Genomic DNA, 22,308 nt, shown 5'->3' with positions numbered 1-22,308 from the left:
GTAAAGTAAAATTAGTAACTAGAGTAAAGTGTTGCCAATGGGGTCTTCCTGAGCTGAGTTTAATCCTGGCTTTACCCCTTACTAGCTCTGTGATTTTGGGAAAGTAATACCTACTTGCTTTGAGCATCTCTTTCTTCCTCTATAAAGATGGATAATACTACATACCTTACTGGACTATTATGAGGAATAAATGAATTAACTCACTCAAAGCACCTTAGTACAGAAAACGGCATATGACAGTGGTCTAATAATGGCTGCTATGAGCCCTATCTACTCCTTCAAATTGTAGTCATTTGTACCTGTCAGCTCTTCTAAGAGTGTGAGTACCTCAGAGGCAGGTCCATTTCAGATACTTCTTTATTATCTGCTCATTATCCTGCACTCTGCTTCATGTAATGTTCTATTTACATTTATGTTTACTATAATTCTTTGGTTAGCATTCTACTAACCTAGATTTTAAGAATATATGCTAGAGTATTTCAAAATGCTTTCTTGCTGGAGGGGAGGTGGGTAGAGGGAAGGGGTAACTGGGTGATGGGCATTAAGGAGGGCACTTGATGTAATTAGCACTGGGTGTTATATGCAACTGATGAATCACTAAACTCTACCTCTGAAATTAATTTAAAAAATACAAAAAATGCTTTTTTTATCCAAGAATGCAGTATGTATTAATATCTTTATTGCATGATTCATGAGAATCTTTTATTAATTCTTACATGTTCAAAGAAAAGTTGTATCTACTGAAAAGTAAAATCAGAAGTTAGTCTTCAGTGTATAAGAAGGTTGCTGTTTTCATTTCTACCTCCATGGCTTAAAAAATACAAGTACTCCTCCTTCAGTCATGTTTTGTCTTCCAGGTTCTAAAGTAAGAGACATCTGCATCCTGTAATAAAGTGACAGTAACATGAATCAGACCCTCCTTATAGTTACCCTAGTTTATTTTTTTCCTACAAATTCCTTCTGTTTTCAGGAGCTATATCATTATGATTCCTCACCATTAAGAATCCTTATAAAACCTGGGCAAATGCTTAAATTAGAATAAAAGTCATAGCTAGAATTCTAGATCTACACAAAAATATCTCTGTAGGACTCAGCATCATTATGTCCCTCTATCAGATATAAATATCATTGATTAGCATCTGCCCACAGCATTTCTTAAATGCTGACATTTCTACTATTACTCTTCTGGACCAGCATATTATGCCTATAATAAATACAAAGAATTAGGGAACTGGGTAGCTTAGTCAGTTAAGCCTCCAACTCTTGATTTCAGCTCAAGTTATGATCTCAGGGTTGTGAGATCAAGCCCCACATTGGGGCCACATTCAGCAGGGGTCTGCTTGAGATTCTCTCCCTTTTTTTCTCTCAAAAATAATAATAATAAAATAAATCCTTAGAAAAACAAAATAAATAAATAAAAAGAATAGGTCAGGGTATTTAGAATTGAAGTATCTGACAGATAATTCTAAAGTGATTTGTGAACTTCTAGTACATCGCTTAAAGCGTAAACCAAGGCAACTCGATAATCCTTAAGATGTGACATTTCATTTGGGAAGATACGCATTTACCACTTCTAAGAATGTGCACTAAGACAAAATAATAAAGAACACAATTCAGTGCAGCTATTGTTCTTGATCCTGAAAAATAATATATATTCATAAAAACAAAGTTCCAGATATAATGTTCCTAGCCTAAACAACAGAAATAAATTCAAGTATTATCAATAGGTACATTTAGCTTGATAAGCTATATTGGCATTATCTTAACGTAGATGCCTTATAAGTAAATTTCAATGAGGAGATGGATATATCTATACACACATAGATATATAATTGAAAATAATGGGAGAAAAAAGCAGGGAGGAGAAAACGGAGTAAAAAAATTGAGGAACAATTTCTTCAGTTCATGTGGTTTTGCATAAAGAATGAGGTATTTTATCTCAGAAATGTTCTTGGGAAATGAAAGGATGCCCAGTTTATCATAAGAAAGTGATTAGCAATAAGACCATGTAAAAGCGGGGGCACCTGGGTGGCTTGGTTGGTTAAGTATCTGCCTTTGGCTCAGGTCATGATCTCAAGGTCCTGGAATCAAGCCCCATATCAGGCTCCTTGCTCAGTGGGGAGCCTGCTTCTCTCCCTCTGTCCCTCCCCTCTGCTCATGTTCTCTCTCTCAAATAAATAAAATCTTTAAGAAAAAAAAAGACCATGTAATAAGCAATATATTAAAGATGGTAGTTGGAAGAGAAGGGCCATCATTTTAGGAGAAACTAGATGTAATCAAATGCTTGATTTACTGAGTAATGTTTATATTTTACAGTTAGATAATCTATAAACAAAACAAAATAACGTTTGTGGACATTCCAAAAAGCACAACTGCTTTAGTGGCACCGGAACTCTAGCCCCTGGTCCCTTCTTTCTTTGAACCCAACCACTTCTATAATGTATTCTCTCTCCACCCTATTGCTGAACTCTTTCATCTTTATCTGTTAGCTAAATATCCTGCTACCATCCAAACAAAAGCATTAAGAGCTAATAATTAAAAAGCATAACACTCCAAGACATGTTTTAAGAGTTTTCCATATACTCACTCACTTACTCCCCATGACAATCCTATGACTAAGTGCATCATTAATCTCCATTTTGTAGATGGGGAGATTGACTTACAGAGAAAAATCTGCCTGAGATTGAGGGATGAGGTCACAGGATAGAGCTGGGATTTCAACCCAGGGAACCTGATACGAGGTTCCATGCTTTTTTTTTTTTTTAATCATTTTTTTTCTTTTTAAAGATTTTATTTATTTATTTATTAGAGAGCGAGCGAGAAACAGCATGAGAGGGGAGAGAGTCAGAGGGAGAAGCAGACTCCCCACTGAGCTGGGAGCCTAACGTGGGACTCGATCCCAGGACTCCGGGATCATGACCTGAGCCGAAGGCAGTCGCTTAACCAACTGAGCCACCCAGGCGCCCAAGGCTCCATGCTCTTAACCAGGACGCTATGTCACCTCCCTAGTATGGAGCCCTTTCTTTCTCAACACTTATCCATCACTGGACACAATACCACTCTATCAGCTATCCTCCGAGTTTAAAATTCAGATGCAAATCTTTGATGAAGCTCTACCTTTGGAACCATCCCACACTACTACATCCCAACATTACCAAAACACATATAAATCGTCCACATTACAACTTGGTAGCCAATGAATAGCCTCCTTCAGGGTTTTTCAAGCTTGGGACTTGTTTAGTGCATCATGTTAGTTTTATAACCTTTAAATCTCTTTAATCATTTTGGTTGTTTGCTTTTTTTTACAGATTCATGTTCACTGTCCTGCAAAAACTGGGAACAAATTAAGTACCTAACAAACTGTGGATTGCTTAAATAGTGGTAGGTTATATAATGATACATATAGTATGCTTCCACTGAATAATTCTCTTTATAGATCAATCCCTGCTACCTTATTTCTAAAAGAAGGTAGTAGTCATTGAAAAAATGCTTTAACAATAAAAACCATCCACAGAAATGGCCTTTTTTTGCATTATCATATCAATAATTTTTGGCTTTTACTCATTACATTTTCTGTGATCTTTATACATTACAGATGGTCACAATTTTCTCAGAAATATCTCATAATATACCTCACTTTTCTATAAGAATGAGTGCCAAAAGAATGAATAATCACCATATGTTTTCAGACATGGGCTTTTGGCACATATCATATGTGCACAGTGCTTCCAGAATGAGGCCAAAGGAACCAGCACTACACAGAGAATGTGCATGAGTTTTAACAGCATGATAAGTCTTTGACAGAGTTAAGCATGGGGCTGAGATATACCTCATCCTGGGGAGAAATGGGAGGGGAGGTCAGGTATCAACCCAAGGAGACCATACCAGGTAGGAACTTGTGGTGAAAAGCAGTGGAAAAAGAGTATTTTGACCCATACACTGATCAATCAGGAAGTGCAGAAGAGAAAATGGCAATCCTTGATTTGATTTTACCTTGGAGAAACTTCTTTCTCCAAGACCAGTGGTAATTTATAGTAAACCAACAGATATGCATGGGGAACACAATTCTTTTTTTCTCTTTTGTATTTATATCATGAGGTTGGTGGAGGGTTAGTAAGAAAAGTTTTCAAGTACTAGAAGATTTCATACTTTCCTACAAGACTGATATATATTAAGAAGTGCATAAATGGGTCTTACCAAACCATTCTTAAAGTTCTCAATTCTTCTCTTCCCTAATTTGTTGGTTAGCCACCAGGCCCAGGTTGGCATATATTGCCAAAAATATGTTACTAACAAAAAAGGGTGATCCGAGATCCAAACTTCTTTCAAATCATTGGCCATGCTGATTAACATCAGCCGCACACAACGACTGGTCGCCATCTTGTGGGACTGGACTGTATCAACGCCTAAAGTCTGAGAAAACGTTAAAAAAATAATTAAGTGAATGCTGAGTATTTATCCAAGTGATTTAAGAGAACTTTTAAGCTGGAAAGGACGTAGAGGTCATCTAGTGGAGTGACCTCTGGGGACCTCATGACCTTTTGTATCCCCATAGTTACTAATAGGTGTCTATAAGCTATCTGTAGTATTTCCAAAAGCCTAAGAGAAATCATACGCTTACCAGATAAGATTGTGCAGGCTCAACAAAAGATGAAGGTTCTTTGCTTTTTCCTTAGATCACCTTTAATGTATTTACTGATAATTATATGTCATTTTAGCAACAAAAGTTTTTAAACAAATTACTAATCCATTTAGCAGGAGAAGTTCTAGAAGATGTAGACTCCATGGGGATAAAATGGAGGAAGAAGATAAAAGCAGTTTCTGGTAGTGAACAAACCTGGTACTGCTCATCTAGTTAACCCCCTACCATTCTACAAATAAACAAACAGGCCCAGAAAGGTAGTGACTCAGCTGTGCTCACAAAGATCATTAGCAGTAACCAGTTCTACAGTCCAAGTCACGTGATTCCTAGAATAGCATGCTCACTGTTTTACCCTAGAGCCTCCACAGAAAATGTGAAAATATAAATGGTATCTGTAAACTTTTACATACAAGCAGAAATAGATTTATGTCTCAGTAGAAATTGATCCTCATGGAGAAGAAGGAAAATTTCATGGGCTTTAGTGGGATTTTGGATAATTGAGTGAGACTGGATTCTTCACAGGACATCTGTCATCCACTGGGTAACTCACTATGTGTAATCCATGAGCTGACGGGAGCACAGGTGAAGCTAACCTAGAATTATCTCACTTCGGCAAGGCTTTTCCTAAGCTCCTTCACCACAGCCCCTCTTGAAAATCCCAGTAAGATGTAAAGTACTAAAATTCAGCCACACAGAATCTTTCAATGTTGCTATAATTTGTGAATTGACAGAAGCTGGGCTTTAAGAATACTGACAGCCCAAATAATAGTGGATTACTTATAACCAGTGTTTTCTCAATTTCTTTAGCCTTTATTAAAACTGAATGCCAAAGCACCTTCAGCTAACCTTAACAGTGTTCCCAGTGCCATGAGGGAAGTTTTGTAAATAATTCATAACATGGTAACATGTTATTCTAACATGTTAGAAAAAATTCTAAACCCTGAGACATAGTGATACAATACCAATATATAACTACTAAGGCATTCAAATTATTCTCAAACTAGACATTTTTACCTTTTGGACTTCTTCGGTTAGGGAATTCTTCACAATATTTGATTGCACAGGTCCTGGACAAATGTTAGAAACTACTATACCTGGGTATGCAGCAAGTTCAGTTCGGAGGCAATTAAAAAAACCCTAATAGGCAAAAAAAAAAAAAAAAAAAGCAACAAATAAAATTAAATACACATATCTCATATTTGCTCTTAGCACGAAATTACTTTTCTTCAACTTTTCATGGGGGACAATAGTGGCACATAATCAAAATATGTTTTGAAATGCCAAGTAAAGGATGGGAAATATAACTGGGCAAGCTTATTAAACATTTTTTTTTCACCGTATCAGTATTTTTAATGTCCAACATTTACAATACGAGGGCCAAAGCTTTCTCCTCAACTCAAGTTTATAAATTCTCAATTGGCTTGTGAGGCCAATAGGGATACTTCTTCTTGTCTAATCTGGTTTCTGGGAAGACTTCATTCAGGTCCTCAATGGTCATCTGATCAAATGGAATTATGTTCCTCATCTTCTCCAGCTCTTTTTCATATTCCTCAATCCTGGTCTTTGAGAGAGACAAAAACTCGGCACAACTTTTCACATCTTCTTTTTCTTCAGCATCCACCTGAACAGTATATTTATCCTCTGGCACAGGAACCTTCAGGGCATTAAACTTCTTCTCAAAGTCATCTACCAAACCAGCCTTTGCCACATTGGCCTTGTAGTAAGCCCAGTCGATAGCAGGTGGTTTCTCAGGGAGAGTAGCCAATCTGGAGGTAAGTGTCTCATGCCAGGATTTCAGGGAGTTAGCAATGGCCTTCTGGTTTCGGGGTATGATCTTCCCAAAAGCTACCCAGTCAATGGTTTTTAGAGCAAGTTTTCGCACAGACATCTTGAGATCCTTCACCGACCCTGGTGGCCTCCTTATTAAACATTTTTAATTGTTAAGACTGGAGGCAATCTAGAACAGGCATCCTCAGGCATCATCATCTTCCGGTAGGAATAGTTCACCCCTTTTAGCAGTGGTGGCTCATGCCATCAGTGATTTTTTTATGGTAGGTGCTAGACAAGTGAAAAACTCTCCCTGGAGATTATTCCAACACACCCTCCTCACACCAGTCCCCAGCTCCCCACTCCAAAAGAGGTGCGTGTTCTCCATTGAGAATCACTGAGGTTGGGCCTCTTTTATCCCTCCAAGTGGTCTAAAGTGCCAGTGCTGGCTCCAGAGGGAGCGAGAGGGGTTGGTAATACTTAACGGAAATGATCAGAGAGGAAGAACTCAATGTTTTCTATTTACATTACTATTTTAACAGACAATTCATTTCAGCAAACATTTATTTTTAGGGTTAGCAAGAAACTACATGGCTGGTTAAAAAAAGTAATACGACTGCTTACTTTGATGGCTTTTGTAAAAACAAGCTAGACCTTCTAGACTTAAAGATATTGGCCATTTCTAAACCAAATAGGGAACAAACATCTACTTCCCCCCTCATCTCTTTTCTAAGTTAGGAAATGTTCCAAGACTACATTGGTATAAGCTGAGTTAACCACTGAAGGAAGAGTCTAAATAGCTAACCCCGAGTGTGTTCATTCACGGTCCAACATTAAACAGTTACCAGCTCCTAATGCTGACCACTAATAAACAGGGGTGGGGAGGGTTCACACTGTCAGAGATTAATAAAGTGACTGACTCAGATGGACAGGAAAAAAGGCTTTGTAAATTCAAGGATTCTCATACCCTTAACCTTTTGCCTCTCTATAGCAAAACACGATGAGGACACCATGAGAGCCAATCCATCAGATGCTAATACATCCCCTCGTCTGAAATCACATCTGGTATGGAGTGTGAACTTTTCAATGATAAACAAATTCACTCTAGAGTTTGTTGGGAATCAGGGAAGAAGCGTTCTTCGAAAAGTGCTTCCTAGTCCCAGGGTTCAGCTACTGGTTTAACTAACCGGAGTCTCAACCTGCCACACTGTATCAGAGGATCAAATCCAGTAATAAAACAGTGAGTCCTGGAAGGCAGGCCAGATAACTCAGGTTGTTTTATTGAAAGCACTCTGCATGTCATGAGAAACTTGACAGCCTTCCTTCACCTGCCTGCCTGAGATTTTCCCAACTGCTCTGCAGGAAGTGACTACTACCCCAGCCCCACTTATGGGGACATCATCAGTGTCGCATCCGGGTCACCACTCTGCAACTGTCTGCTCTCCCCAGCAGAAAGAGGATCCCCTGAAGAACCAGCTTCAGATCTTCATGAAACTGTGAGGACCATTCAGCTAGCTGTTGCATCTCATTATCCCAACGGTGCAACATTCTACTTACATTGACGTTCAACAGCATTAATTATAAATTATGTGTCTCCTATTGGCCTTAGGATCTAATCTGTTCCACGTTACAGTTTAATAGTATTTCTTCATATCTACTCAAGCCAACATTAAAACTTCATTTCTTTTCAATATTTACATCTAGTAACTTATGCAACCCAAATCAAGCATTTCTTCTAGCCTCTGCCATGACTAGCTTTTCTTCTTTCAGTGAAGGCACGGTCAATAGAGTCAAGCATAGTCCCAGTAGGGATATGAAGCCCAGGGCTATTCATCCAGTGGGGAGCTCCTATTTCTGACATGCATATATATTTAGACCAGGTAAAACAAATACGAACCACAACGGGGAAGGAAAAAGAAGCCACAGAATGAGCATGACAAGTACAACCTCAAGTGTCTGTGGAAGAAATGAGGGGTAGACCCCAAATTTGCCACGAAGATATGGTAGAGATGAGGGTAAGGGTGACAGGTTGACTAGACTAGACACTCCTTGAGGGTAGGGACCATTTCTTATCTTTATACCCCCAAGATCTGTTGCAGTGCATGGCATGGCACAGTGTAGATACTCAATACATGTTTGCTGAATTAGGAAGAGGCCTGTGAGATTCCAGTCTTTTTTAGCATCTTCTGGGGATGTCCTCTACCAAAGGTCTCCTTGGGTCTCTTTTGCTGTCTCCCTACATCACTGCCCAGTTCCCATGACCTCTGGCAGTGATGGTCATATCCCCCATATACATATTTAGATCAGTACCATCAGAGTTGAGTTTGAGCAGCCTTACCCGCAGAGCATGTTTGCTGGCACAATATCCACTAGAAAGGGGCACAGCCAAGATACCCAGGAGGCTATTCACAATAACAATCTTTCCTTGCTTCCTCTCGATCATGTGAGGCAGAACACACATTGTCAAGGACACCGTCCCTAAGTAGTTAAGTTCTATGAGCTCCTTGAAGACATCCAGGCTGGTGTCCACGCACAGAGAACGCTGGGATCTTCCAGCATTGTTGACCAGAATGTCGATCTAGTTAAAAAAAAAATCAGAAAACGGGCACTTTGGGGATGACTTGTAAATGGATTGATGCAACTCTTAGGGATGGTTGGTTTTATCGTTAACTTGAAAAAAATCAATGGAGGGCGCCTGGGTGGCTCAGTTGGTTAAGCGACTGCCTTCGGCTCGGGTCATGATCCTGGAGTCCTGGGATCGAGTCCCACGTCAGGCTCCCTGCTCAGTAGGGAGTCTGCTTCTCCCTCTGACCCTCTCCCCTCTCATGCTCTCTCTCTATCTCATTCTCTCTCTCAAATAAATAAATAAAATCTTTAAAAGAAAAAAATCAATGGAATGGTGAATTTCCAGAAGTCAGCAATAAAGAGAGAAAATGCAAACCAGAATTCACCTGTGGAATTAACTTCCATCTTAAGTGACTTGTCACAAAAATAAAAGGCACAGTGAATTTTTACCTTCTTTTGTTCCACATCAAGGAATTAGTACTTGTTAAGGTATGGAAAGTACAAACTACATAACCCCAAGAGTTCAAGTATAAGAGACTCGTGGGCACTGATCTCACTACACGGACCCATTTACCTAAAGCCCTTTCAGTGATCGCACAAAGATGGGACTCTCTTTCGTAGCTGTATCAAAGCAAGACTTATTGATTCAAAATGGCTCCTTACTTTACCAAACTCCTGGAGAACCACTTTGGTAGCTGCTTCGTGGGAACTTCTGTCAGTCAGGTCAAGCGGCAAAACAAGTATATCTTTTTCTTTTAAATTGCCATTCTCTAGATAAAGACATTTAAAAATTAGTACAGAAGTCATGAGATAGTTCAATCAGGCTTCTTGCTACTTGCATTAAGTTTAACACCCACCCTACAACTGGACTTGGCAACAAACTCATTTCTGGGGGAACTTGTGGAAGAATCTCTCTCAGCGACCAAGAGGACTGGTGGTAATGAGGCAACATCTTATCAGACAAAATGCTGGCTGGGTCCACAGGAAGAAGGATGGCTCTCTTCAATGTGAATATATACAATGTAACATTGGAACAGACTCTAAAAGAAATCAAGATTACGCTACAAGCTAAAAAAAAACAAAACAGAAATTTTAGAGCTATTTCTTTAGAAGAACAGAGGAACATCTGTCTTAATGATAGGTGCACAAAATATAGTTGCTCTTTTACATACATTAAAAAATAAAAACAATTAATGCTTTATACTAGTAAAACATTCAGAGTTCCCCAATCATATGACACATAGAAGCTTCCTTCCAGAGAAAACGATTCCAGGAAGCAAACAAGCAAAAGGACACAATCCTGAAATTCCCAATCAAGAAACACGGGGAGCTAGACTGGCCCTTTCTATTAGTGTTCATCAGAAGAATAAGGCTCTAACCCTGAAAGTAATGCCAATACGAAAAACAAGCAAGGAGAGAAAAATAAAAGAGGTAGAAAAGTTTTACAGGCAAAGTCTAAACTGTGAAACATGAACTGTTTAAAGAGATGGAAATGCCTGCACCAATGACAGAAGAAAGGAAAACAATCAGCCTCACTCCAGCCAAGAAATGCTGACATGGTTCGTTTCTGCCAGTACAGGACTTGCAAGTCTCCACAGGAGGAACAACCACTGGAGGGAGTGTCCCCGTGCAAAACACAAGAGGCCTCTGTGAGTGATGTCCTGAAAGAGTCCTTCTGGCCTTGGCTACGGGCTTCCCTTTTTTGGGTGGTTAATGTTTAAAGAATGACAGGTAGAGAGATGACCAAAAAAATGGTCTGCTTGCAAACGCAAAATTATCTCATTTTAGGTACTAAATGTCCCATGAGAAATAATCACTTCATTACTTAGGACTGCTTTCATGTGAACATAACTACACCAAAACCCAGGCCAAAAAAATTAAAAATTAGCACTGTTGCTCTAATATGAATATGAATATTACCTCAAGCTGCATTTTAAAACCTAATTCAATTCCCATTCTTTCATTTTTATAACAAAAATTTTATAGCATCCCATATGACTTTAATATCTGACATGTTAGCAAAATGAAGGATCATCATTAAACTTCTATGGTTACATACATGTATGCCATAACAACCAAACCGTTCTTTCTCTAAGACAAAAATATAAGATACGTGGTCACTGAAAACCCACCAGCATCTAAAAGAATTGGTGGTCACTCCCTAATACCTAGAGTCAGTGCAAAAGAAAAGTAGAAAGGCACACATGGATCAATGGAGCAGAACAGAACATCCAGAAATAACCCCACAATTATATGGTCAATTGATCTTTTGCAAAGCAGGAAAGAATGTCCAATGGGAAAAAGACAACAATCTTCAACAAATGGTCTGGGGAAAACTGGACAGTAGCATGCAGAAGAATGAAACCTGGACTACTTTCTTAGACCATATACAAAAATAAATTCAAAATGGATTAAAGACCTAAATGTGAGACAGGAAACCATCAAAATCCTAGAAGGAAGGGGTGCCTGGGTGGCTTAGTTGGCTAAGCATCCAACTCTTGATCTCAGCTCAGGTCTTGATCTCAGGGTTGCTTGAGTTCAAGCCCCATGCTGGGCTCCAGGCTGGGCGTGCAGCCTACTTAAAAAAGAAAAAAAAAAAATCCTAATAAGGAACACAGGCAGTAACTTCTTTGACATTAGCTGTAGTAACTTTTTCCTAGCTATGTCTCCGGAGGCAAGGGAAATAGAAGCTATTGGGCCTACATCAAAATAAAAAGCTTCTGCACAGCCAAGAAAACAATCAACAAAACTAAAAGGCAACATACTGGATGGGAGAAGATATTTGTAAATGACATTTCCAATAAAAGCCTAGTATCCAAAATATATAAACAACTTACAAAAACTCAACCCCCCCAAAAACAACCCAATTTAAAAATGGGCCGAATTTGCTATGACGTGGGTGGAGCTAGAGTATTATGCTAAGTGAAGTCGGTCAGAGAGGGACAAATACCACATAATTTCACTCATATGTGGAATTTAAGAAAAAACAATTTTGGTATATGTGCTGCTGAAGTGAGCACGAAGAAACAGGTATAGGGAAAAAAGAGAGAGAGGCAAACCAAGAAGCAGAATTTTAACTATAGAGAACAAATTGACGGCCACCAGAAGTGAGGTAAGGGGGGGGGGGAGTTGAATAGGTGATGGGGATTAAGGAGGGCATGTTCTGTAATGAGCTCCAAGTATATATAAGTGTTGAATCAGTAAATTATACACCTGAAACTAGTAATACACTGCATGTTAACTAACTGGAGTTTAAATAGAAACCTAAAAAAAAAATGGGCAGAAAAAGATGAACAGACATTTCTCCAAAGAAAACATTCAGATAGCCAACAGACACATGAAAAGATGCTCATGATCACTTATCATGAGGGAAATGCAAATCAAAACTACAATGAGATATCACCTCACACCTGTCAGAATGGCTAAAATCAACAACACAAGAAACAACACATATTGGTGAGGATATGGAGAAAAAAGGATACTCGTGCACTGTTGGTGGGAATGCAAACTGGTGCAGCCACTGTGGAAAACAGTGTGAAGGTTCCTCAAAAAGTTAAAAATAGAACTACCTTCAATCCAGTCATTGCACTACTGGGTATTTAACCAAAGAATACAAAAACGCTAATTCAGAGGGATACATGCACCCCTAAGTTTATAGCAGCATTATTTACAATAGCCAATATATGGAAGCAACCTGTGTCCAGTGATTGATGAATGGATCAAGAAGATGTGATATATATATATGTCTATCTCAGCCATTAATGGAATACTACTCAGCCATTAAAAAGAATGAAATCTTGTCATTTGCAAAGACATGGATGGAGCTAGAGAGTATAATGCTAAGCGAGGTAAGTCAGTCAGAGAAAGACAAATACCACATTTCACTCATATGAGGAATTTAAGAAACAAACAAGCAAGGGGAAAAAATAGAGAGAGAAAGACAAACCAGGAAACAGACTCTGAACTCTAGACAACAAACTGATGGTTACCAGAGAGGAGGTGGCTGGGGGAGGGGTTGAAATAGGTGATGGGATTAAGTACACTTATCCCGATGAGCACCAGGGGATGTAAGGAAGCATTGAACCACTATATTGTACACCTGAAACTAATATTACACTGTATGTTAACTGGCTGGAAATAAAACTAAAACTTAAAAAAAAAAAGTGCATTAGAAAGGCATCAGAAAAAGAAGAATAAGCCAAGGGCAGCTAATGAAGAGATGCCCAAAGGAAGAGGATTGGGATCTGAGCACTTGGAACATTTGGAACCAGAGCGGACTGCCCGGGAAAATCCTATGCTTCCCTCTAAAATTCTCAAAATTGTATTTGAATTTGGATTCTGGTTTATTTCTAGGAAGCACTGCGGTCATTTTAGATTTACTCACCAAGGCACCTTGTTTTCACCCTTTCCAGCTCCTGCACTCTTCTGGCTGACAGCACAAGGGAGACTCCCAGTTTAGACAGCTGGCAAGCCAGCTCCTCGCCGATCCCACTCGATGCTCCAGTCACCCATACCACCATATCAGTCAGCTCCCATTCTAGTGGGAAACAAGTGTGGAGTGAGCAGGAAATAAGCTATGGATTACACCCGTAATTAAAGATTACCAAAAAGATAGTCTTAAACCATACCACTAAATATGAAGACATCATGTGTAGAGTTTAAAATTTTCAATATCTTGTATTTATGGCCTTGATTCTGGTGATGCTCTCACATATACACTTAACTCAAACTCACTGAGTTGTATACATTAAATATGTATGGTTTTTTTAACATGCTAATCATACCTCAATAAAGTGATTTAAAAATTTTTTAAATATCCTCAGAAACACCTCCTACCTAATTTTTTTAAAAAAGTGTGAATAAAAGGACGCCTGGGTGGCTCAGTTGGTTAAGCGTCTGACTTCAGCTCAGGTCATGATCCCAGGGTCCTGGGATGGAGCCCCGCATCAGGCTGCCTGCTCAGCTCTCTCCCTCTGCCCCCGTCCCCAGCCCCTGCTCTCGCTCTCTCTCTCTCAAATAGATAAATAAAATCTTAAAAACAAAAAAAACTGTAAAAATGTTACAACACTAAAGCAATGAGGAGTGATTGGTTCTCCTTTTCTCCAATAAAAACTCACTTGCACTATAAGACATGATAGCCACCATCTATCTGAATTCCTAGAGAGTCACTGTGGTACAACACTCCTGTGTGCTTTCTTTATTAAAATATGTGTTATTCATCAAAAACAGTAGGGGCCCCGGGGTGGCTCAGTTAAACATCTGACTTCAGCTCAGGTCATAATCTCAGGGTCCTGGGATCAAGCCCCACATCAGGCTCCCCTCGCCCCCTGCTCATGAGGAGTTAGTTGGCTTGTCACTCTGGCCCTACGCCTGCTCGTGCTTACTCTCTCTCTCTCTCAAATAAGTAAATAAAATCTTTAAAAAAAAAAAAAAAACAGTAAAAAAGGAATCACAACACACACTTCTGATTTGAGATCATAAAAATTAAAATTGGGAAATCAGTTTACTGTTTTAGTCAAACCATTCTAAAACCTAACTGTCGGGGGTAATAGTATGAGCTCTGGAGACTGCCAGGGTTCAAATCCTGGCTCCATCACACATAGCAAGGAAATGCCCCCCTGTGAAAACTTGGTGCCTTAATGTTCCACAACTGGAAAATTGGGTTAATAATAAAACCTCCCTCATAGCATTGTTGAGAAAAATGAGTTAAAATAAGTATCCAGAGCAGTGTCTGACACATACTCAGTGCTTAAGAAAATGTCAACTACTTATTGCTAAAAGTGTTTAACAAATAGACTTTTCAGCAGCAACACAGAGAATATTCACCCACTAACTTGTGTGTCCTAATTTCTCCAGCCAGGGGCAATGGGGTTCCTAACTGTAATGGCTTAATATTTTTTATTACTTCCTACGTGCTTAAACACATTATCTCATTAGAACACTTGAGGATTACAGGCATTAATTTACCGAACTAGACTATAAATTCCCTTAAGGCTGGGACCCTATCTGCCTTGTTCACTGTCCAGTGCCTAGCACAGAGACCGGAATATAGAAAGGACTCCATCAGTAACTGTTGAGTAAGCACCCCACAACCCTAGCAGAACTGGGATATAAGCCCAGGTACATCTAGCTCCAAAGCCACACTCTGACCACTAGCCTATGGTGCCCACATTTTAATATGATCAATCTTTTAAAACCCAACTGTTTCTTAGCCATTCAAGAAAATACAACTTGTCTTCAGGAAAGAGGTTTCATGTACATGTCTGAACTAAGGTGGGAAACATCCCAAATACTGCTTCTAGGCTACAATGCCTTCCTATCATATGATGTACTTCTATGGAAATGCACAACAGAGGACTCCATCAGGAAGAGCAGAATGTATATTCAGATAATCATGTATTCACTCATCGACAGCTCATTGTTCCAAAGTTCTGCAATACTCAGACTACAGAGTGAATATAATTGTAACTATTTACTAACTAGTATACAGCTCACGAAAATTTCTTCATGTTTACACCCCTAAGCAAATATGACTTAAAACCAACGATGAAAACCCCTAAGCTCATGCTTACCTCAGTACACCTGCAGTTCTGGCCCCCTTCTTCCCACCCTGGAGAAGAAAACTTGGGTATTTAGCACCAAGTTTTGTTTACCAATTCCACAGAATCTAGCAGACATAAAGGCCTCCCCTACAGAGTCTCTGAAAGCAGATTCTCAAGAGTTGGAAGGAAACTTCACAACAGTTCAACCCCCAGCGCTTTGTTTGAGAATTCTCTCCTCAAGTTGTCGAACGTCTACTTAATTCCCTCACAGGATGCAGAAGCTAGATCTCTCCAAAGCACCCCCCCTTCCTTGGACTAGTCTAATCATTCAAGCGGTCAAGGATTCTTTCTTACACTGTGATATACCTTTAACTTCTGCTGCTCCATAGCTGTTGGCAGCAGCTCTGCCTCGTGGCAACAGAAAGGAAAAGTCAAGCCTGGCTTACACACGATAATGCCTTGTGTATTTGAAGACAGCTTACATGTCTTCCCCAAATCCTCTCATCTCTTGCTTCTCTAAGGCTAAATAAACACCTCCAAAGTCTGTGACCTTCCCTCATATGACATGGCTTAAGGTTTCCTCACTCTTTGGCTCATACCCCTCTGCACAAACTCTAGCTGGCCAATGCTTCTACTGAAGAGAACTGGCCAGAGAAGGATCCAGGACTCCCGTGGGGTCTGGACAATGGCTGGCTCAGCCACTGGGGTGTCCCAGGGTCCAGCACAGAGGCCAACACATACGAGCAGCCATTCAGAAGACATCGGTTGTGGACTGCCATGTTTGCTTCACAAACTACATGCCTCCCAGGCTTGCTGAATCTTTTCTGGCAGTCATTTCAGAGTCCACTCACACGGCGGTTACTGCCAACTAAAGCCCAAGTTTTCTTCTGGTGTGCTGCTGCTGGAGTCTTCCTCCTCTGGACTTGTGCCATGGACTTTTCTGGATCTATGTGCGGTATCTAAAGTTAGTCGCCCTTCAATTTCACCATGTGATATATGTCCTTAGAAACACATAGAATTTCTCTAGAAGGATACATAAAAGGTGGGAAATGTTGGTTGCCTCCAGAGAGGCATACTTGGTGGCTGGGGCAGCTTTTCACCACATATCTTTTTGTGTCATTGAGTTTTGTAGCATGTGAGTATATTGTCTATTTTCTAAGGTGACAAAAATAATAAACCTATGGAGAAGACAAGGAGGATTTACTTATTTATAAAATATATTTATTTTTTACCTTAATAGAGTCTGCCCGTCTTTCCAGTCTAAACTGTTCTAGGAACCTGAGTGTATCTCCATGTGGCTTTAACTTTGTTTTATTATCACCCTCCCAACCCCCAGTGGTCTTTCTCGTGATTTTTCCTAAAAACTCCCCCAAGATAATAACTTTAACTAGCTGTGAGACACTGTCAACATTTTTCCTCTTCAGCACTTGACATAACTAATGGACCAAATAACTTTTGCAGAATTAAATTAAAAAAAACTATTTTTAGGTAATCTCTAGTCCAAGTTAACTACAAAAGCACTCAGGATCAAATGGAAATATCCACAAAGTAGCCACAAGGCAGCCATCAGACAAGAGAAGGACTGATCCAGAGAAGGTCTGACAATCAGTCACCTATTTGCCATAGCTTTGTAGCGTTGACCTTGCAGAGGTGTATTTCCCACCAACTCAATAATGTCAGCACTCCAGATGTTATCCCCCAGAAAATGCAACGAGACAAATGAAAATATTAAGGAATAAGATTCTGTGCAGTAGGGTTGAGCTTCGGAGGGATACAAAACACTGTACCATCTAAGATTTTTCTTTGGTCCTCAAGACCAGTTTTGACACCCCTGGGAGCCATACGGCTGCCCTGCCTCCCAGGCCCTTTTGGAAAGCGGAGTCTATCTTCTCCACGGCTAGCTCTCACTTCCAAGTAAACTTCCTCACATGCTTTGGGTATTTTCACACAGGAAACTAGGTCCAGGGAAACCCCACTTCCCCTAGCGCTTATGGATCCAAAGCCTAGCTCTGGGTAGGTCATTTAATGTCTGCACACCGGTTCCCTATCGGGCAAATAAGATTAACAACGCCTACTTTGTAAGTGTCTGTAAAGGCTAGAGGTCGTGTCACATGGCTTGAGCACAAAGAACGTGTTTAGGAAACGACCACCCAATTTTAACCAGGGTACTGATGAAAGTGGGAGAGGCAGAATGCCCCTCAGTATGCCAGTAATGATCTCGCCCCAGGCAAAATCCAGTTCTTTCTATGGTGATACTTTTTTCCCAGGACGTGAGTGGGGAGGTAAGTCTGGACACTCCTTTTATTTCACCACTCGGGAAGAGGGAACAACTTCTGAAAGTAAATAAACCGGGCTCCAGTTCTGAAAAAGAGCCTTCCTTACAACCTCAGGGGACGGGCACTGTTTGTCCCAGTGGTGCCCTCCGAGGACTCCGCAGCAGAACCCCTGGGAGGCAGGGTAAGAATCCCGAGGGCGCCCCGCCCATTCCAGGGCCCTCCTAGTTTGGCAAGCGAGCAAGTCCTCCGCTGACCTCCACCAGAGACCAAGGAGCAGGACAGCCTCACTGGCCCCGGCTTTTTCCTCCCCCACGGGCAGCCCCAGGGAAAGGCGCGGAGGCTCCACGCCACCCGGAGGAATGCGGCAACAGCGGGCACGGCCGCACGGAGCCCGGCCTCCCCATCAGAGGCGCGGCTGCCGGTCCTCACCTGGGCGTCGCCCCTGCCATTCGGCCCACAGCAGGGTCAGGTCGCCATCCGCCCGCAGGAAGCGCACCAGCTGCACCACGACCGCGAGGAGCGCGCACAGCGCCAGCAGCCACAGCAGCAACTCCCAGCTCATCGCGGCCGCGCGCGCCCGGCTTCGCGGGAGGAAAGACCGACCGCGTCGGAGCCGCGGAGCAGCGCGCAGGACTCAGCTCGGCCGCCTCCCCCAGGGCTGGAGAGCCTCCCGGCCCCGGCTCCGCCCAGATAGTGGGCAGGCGGGAGGGGCGGCCCGGGCGCGCCCAGTTTCGCACCGCCTCCCCTCCACCCCCGCCTCCACCACCCAGCGGCGAGAGCCGCCCCCTGGGCTGCGTGGAGGATGTTGGGAATCCCCCGCACGCCGCGCTCAGTGTCCAGAACCCCGCAACTGGTGCGCTCGGTTCGCCTGCGTCTGAGCCTATTGAAGGGGTGCTGTAGGGACAGAAGGCATGGAGGACTTTAGGACTCGCGGGACTGCTGTTAGTACAGTAGCCACAAGGTTTGTCATATCAAGAACAATTCTTTTAACAGTTGTTTTGAGGGCATATAGTTTCAAGGCTCAGGTTGTGTCAAAAGGAAGAGCACAGATATTCCGACCTGTGATCGCGTTCTTTCCTTCTTTAAATGAAGGGAACAAACTATCAATTTTCCACCCACGCCATCCTCTCACCCCCACCCACACCCAATGAACCCTGACTGAGTTAGCACCTTGTTGATTTAGATTTGGAGAGCAGTTGCAAAAGACACTTGCCTGGTTCCTGGACGGGAAAGTGCAGTTTCAGTCCAGATGGTCCATGAGTACTAGCTCGAGGAGCAGGATTGGAGACCTGAGCCTAGCTGGTGTGCCCTCAGCAACCTGAGTAAATTATTTCTTTATCTTTAGGTACCCACAAAGAATGGGGAGGTTTAAATAAGAAGATGCCTGTGAAGGGCACAGTAGCTCATACACAGTAATTATATTCATTCTTTTGTAATTATGAGAATTGTCATTTTAAATTGTTATTTATTGTTTCCTTTATAATGATCACTTCTTAGAGCCCAGCCTGAAAGACAGGGACTTTGTTCGTAAACTTCTATATTCTGGGCCTATAGAATTACCCTTGCACGGAGAGCAGTAAGAATGTTTCAGTTGTGATGCATCAGGTACTGTTGTGGTATGGGTCTGATTCTCCAAGGAAGACCTACACTAGCTAAACTTTGATTTTGACCGTCTGTTTACCTCAATTGCAACTTGGTATAATACTGCTCAAGAGTTGCCCTCTTTACTTTGTGACCTTTGCAATAGGGGTTTTCTTTTTCTGATGATAAATGACTTTTAAACTATGGTGCTTAAAGATACCACACTGCGTCTCATTCCATTGATAAAATTCCAGGAGTTTCCTCTGAGCCTGTTTCTGTAAAATGTGAGGATTGAATTAGATTTAGTGTCCCAAGACAGACCATCCCATAGATGTGTACCTGGCTTCTCCATCAGAAACTCTAGCTCTGGGGAGGGTAAAAGGGGGAACAGAGCTGTTTTTATGGAGAGCTGGGACTAATAACACAAACTGTAATAAAACCACAGGGTAATTTCTCTTCACTAGCAATTCTTGCATTGGAAAATGAAAACAGGTTAACATAACAAATTTCAACATCATGAATTTCCTTTTACCTGAATAGAAGCATACTTTATTTTGGAATTTAATTATATGTTTAAAGAATCAGTCACTATGATCAGAAAAACAACTGTTATAGCAAATATCTTTGCAGTGCCTAATTGTCCTCATTTGTTCTGTTCACCAGTGAGAAAAATCCAGCCTCAGAATCTGCCCCCTTTGGTGAAGATACTCAGCAAGTTCTTGTCACAGTAGCATCCGTCAGGATTGCCTCTTCAAAACTGGATCCAAAGTGTGCAAAACAAAGAAAAGATGAATAAATGAAGGGACTCCCCAGAGGCCCATGGGGCACAATAGGCAGAACAGTGGAGCCCTGGCCTCTCCTGAATTCGTCCGTTCAGGAATGGACAGAATTTCAACCATTTATAAAAGTACAAACGTTTTAAAAAGTGGATTCAAATATAAGCTACATTATTTCCAGATGAACAGAGAAACTTAACTGCCAGAGTCAAGGAGGGAAACACTCTCCGTTCAGCCCCTTCTTCATTCCCATTTGGAAAGAGCATCGGCTGCTCCCTGTACTCACGTCTCTGTGTCTTTTCATGAAGCCAGGACGGTGCTGAAGTCAAGTGGCTATCACACAAGTCCCACAAGCCAAGGCAATGGTCCCTCGAGACAGGGTCCTTCACAATTAGAGAAGAAGACTAGCACCATATGCTCTATTTCAACACCTCACAATGTGCTTCTGACAGCACACAAACTTACTCTTAGCTGACTCTCTGTTTTGGCAAAACAAATCTTAGTTCGGTGCTTAACATCCGTGTTCCCAAGCCATGATTTACCCCCCAAAGTAAACGACACAATAAAAACAGAATATAATCAAAGCACAAATTTGTCGATATAATTGCACAAAATGTCGATGCTATTCTTGATTCATTTCCACTAGAAATGAGCTTCAAAACATTTCATTGTTTCCTCCTAAATACCTATGTGTGTTAAAAATTAAGAATTTAAAAATGAAGGTTTTTGATCCACAAGCCTCTTAGGGACCCAGTTAAAGTGCATAGAAATTAGGTCATGACTGAGAACAATGGAGAGTCTAATGGGGAACATTCTAGCATTGATGCAATACAACTTCCATCCTCTGTAATACCTGGAGTACCTGTATGTTCTGATGTCAAAGGCTGTTCCTTGGCATAAGCCAAATATAACTTTATTTTTTTTTTTTTAAGATTTTATTCCTTTATTTGAGAGAGAGAGAATGAGAGAGAAAGCACATGAGAGGGGGGAGGGTCAGAGGGAGAAGCAGACTCCCTGCTGAGCAGGGAGCCCGATGCGGGACTCGATCCAGGGACTCCAGGATCATGACCTGAGCCGAAGGCAGTCGCTTAACCAACTGAGCCACCCAGGCGCCCAGCCAAATATAACTTTAAAACACTGATGAAAGTGAGACATCAGCTCCCCTCCTCATTGTTTTATCTTCCAGTCTGCATACCAAGCTTCCCCTTTCTTTTGTCTTGAAATGCATTGAAGAATATTACTTGTAATAATTAAGTTTCCTTAACAGCTCTACCTTCTCCCTTTCCAATCCTATTGCAAACCTCCACCCCAGCTCCCCACTCCCAATCCTTCTCCAGAAAGATGTTTGTGGCTCTCCGGAGCCATAATCACCTCTTCTCTAGTCTCATCTCTTTTATAATTACTTCTGTTGGGAACTATATCTGACATATCTAATTATTTTCAGGGTTAACATATTATTACCCCAATGAAACTTTAAGCTCCTTGAGATCAAGTAGCAAAGCTAATGCTTCTTTTGAAGTCTGCAGTCCTTAGCTTAGTGTTAATACAACAAACGATAAGCCCACATTGAATTGCATTCTCCTTTCCTTGAAAGTTAAACCTCCTTGACGGTTTTGTTTATTTATTTGAGAGGGGGGAGAGAGAGAGCATGAACAGGAGGGGAGTGTAGAGGGAGAAGCAGACTCCTTGCTTAGCAGGGAGCCCGATGCAGGACTCGATCCCAGGACCCTGAGATCATGACCTGAACCGAAGGCAGACACTTCACCGACTGAGCCACCCAGGCGCCCCCTCCCTGAAGTTCTTAAGTTGACAGAAAAAGAGTTACTAGATTTTAACAAATCAATATTCCCTGAGTGTCATTAAAATGCTTTGAATAAAGTCCCAACCAAGGCCTTTTGTCTAATTGGTACCCTTAGTTTTAAATTTCAGCTGTGATAGAATGGTACCCCCTTCCCTCCTTTTGGTAATGGTCACTTTTGATGGTATGGGCTCAGCCCTACTCAGGGTAGATCAGCCAGGATGGAAGGCAGTCATGTGTAAGAAAACTGTCACTTCCCATAATAAAAGCACATATAAAAATAACTTTAAAAATCCAGAGCCTCTATTATCGGCAGTCTCTGGAGAAAAAAACAAAAAGAAGGCCCCAGTGAGTAGAAACA

General features: G+C 41.3%; 2 protein-coding genes across 2 annotated transcripts; both read right to left on the bottom strand.

The window, feature by feature from the left end:
• Positions 1-657: 657 nt before the first annotated feature.
• On the bottom strand, positions 658-18,476 carry DHRS7 (dehydrogenase/reductase 7). Its single transcript, XM_027572222.2, has 7 exons — positions 18,222-18,476; positions 13,359-13,511; positions 9,638-9,744; positions 8,748-8,987; positions 5,657-5,779; positions 4,198-4,413; positions 658-883 (listed from the first exon to the last, which is right to left on the bottom strand). Exons 1-7 carry the CDS (start codon positions 18,352-18,354, stop codon positions 836-838), a joined length of 1,020 nt encoding a protein of 339 aa, XP_027428023.1. The 5' UTR covers positions 18,355-18,476; the 3' UTR covers positions 658-835.
• LOC118357105 (ATP synthase subunit d, mitochondrial-like) lies at positions 5,893-6,554 on the bottom strand. The gene has a single exon (XM_035728236.1). The coding sequence runs from the start codon at positions 6,528-6,530 to the stop codon at positions 6,045-6,047; it is 486 nt and encodes a 161-aa protein (XP_035584129.1). The 5' UTR covers positions 6,531-6,554; the 3' UTR covers positions 5,893-6,044.
• Positions 18,477-22,308: the final 3,832 nt, after the last annotated feature.

Source organism: Zalophus californianus, chromosome 6 (assembly GCF_009762305.2).
Source record: "Zalophus californianus isolate mZalCal1 chromosome 6, mZalCal1.pri.v2, whole genome shotgun sequence".
Taxonomy (NCBI): domain Eukaryota; kingdom Metazoa; phylum Chordata; class Mammalia; order Carnivora; family Otariidae; genus Zalophus; species Zalophus californianus.
This window is presented reverse-complemented; position numbering and strand designations above follow the sequence as displayed.

Excerpts from the sequence above, each read along its gene's own strand:
- LOC118357105 (XM_035728236.1), bottom strand. The coding sequence starts at position 6,530 with ATGTCTGTGCGAAAACTTGCTCTAAAAACCATTGACTGGGTAGCTTTT.
- DHRS7 (XM_027572222.2), bottom strand. The coding sequence starts at position 18,354 with ATGAGCTGGGAGTTGCTGCTGTGGCTGCTGGCGCTGTGCGCGCTCCTC. Across the intron at positions 8,988-9,637 it reads TTCTCCAGGAGTTTGGTAAA|ATCGACATTCTGGTCAACAA; the intron begins GTAAGGAGCCAT and ends TTTTTTAACTAG. Across the intron at positions 884-4,197 it reads AGAACTTTAAGAATGGTTTG|GATGCAGATGTCTCTTACTT; the intron begins GTAAGACCCATT and ends ACTTTATTACAG.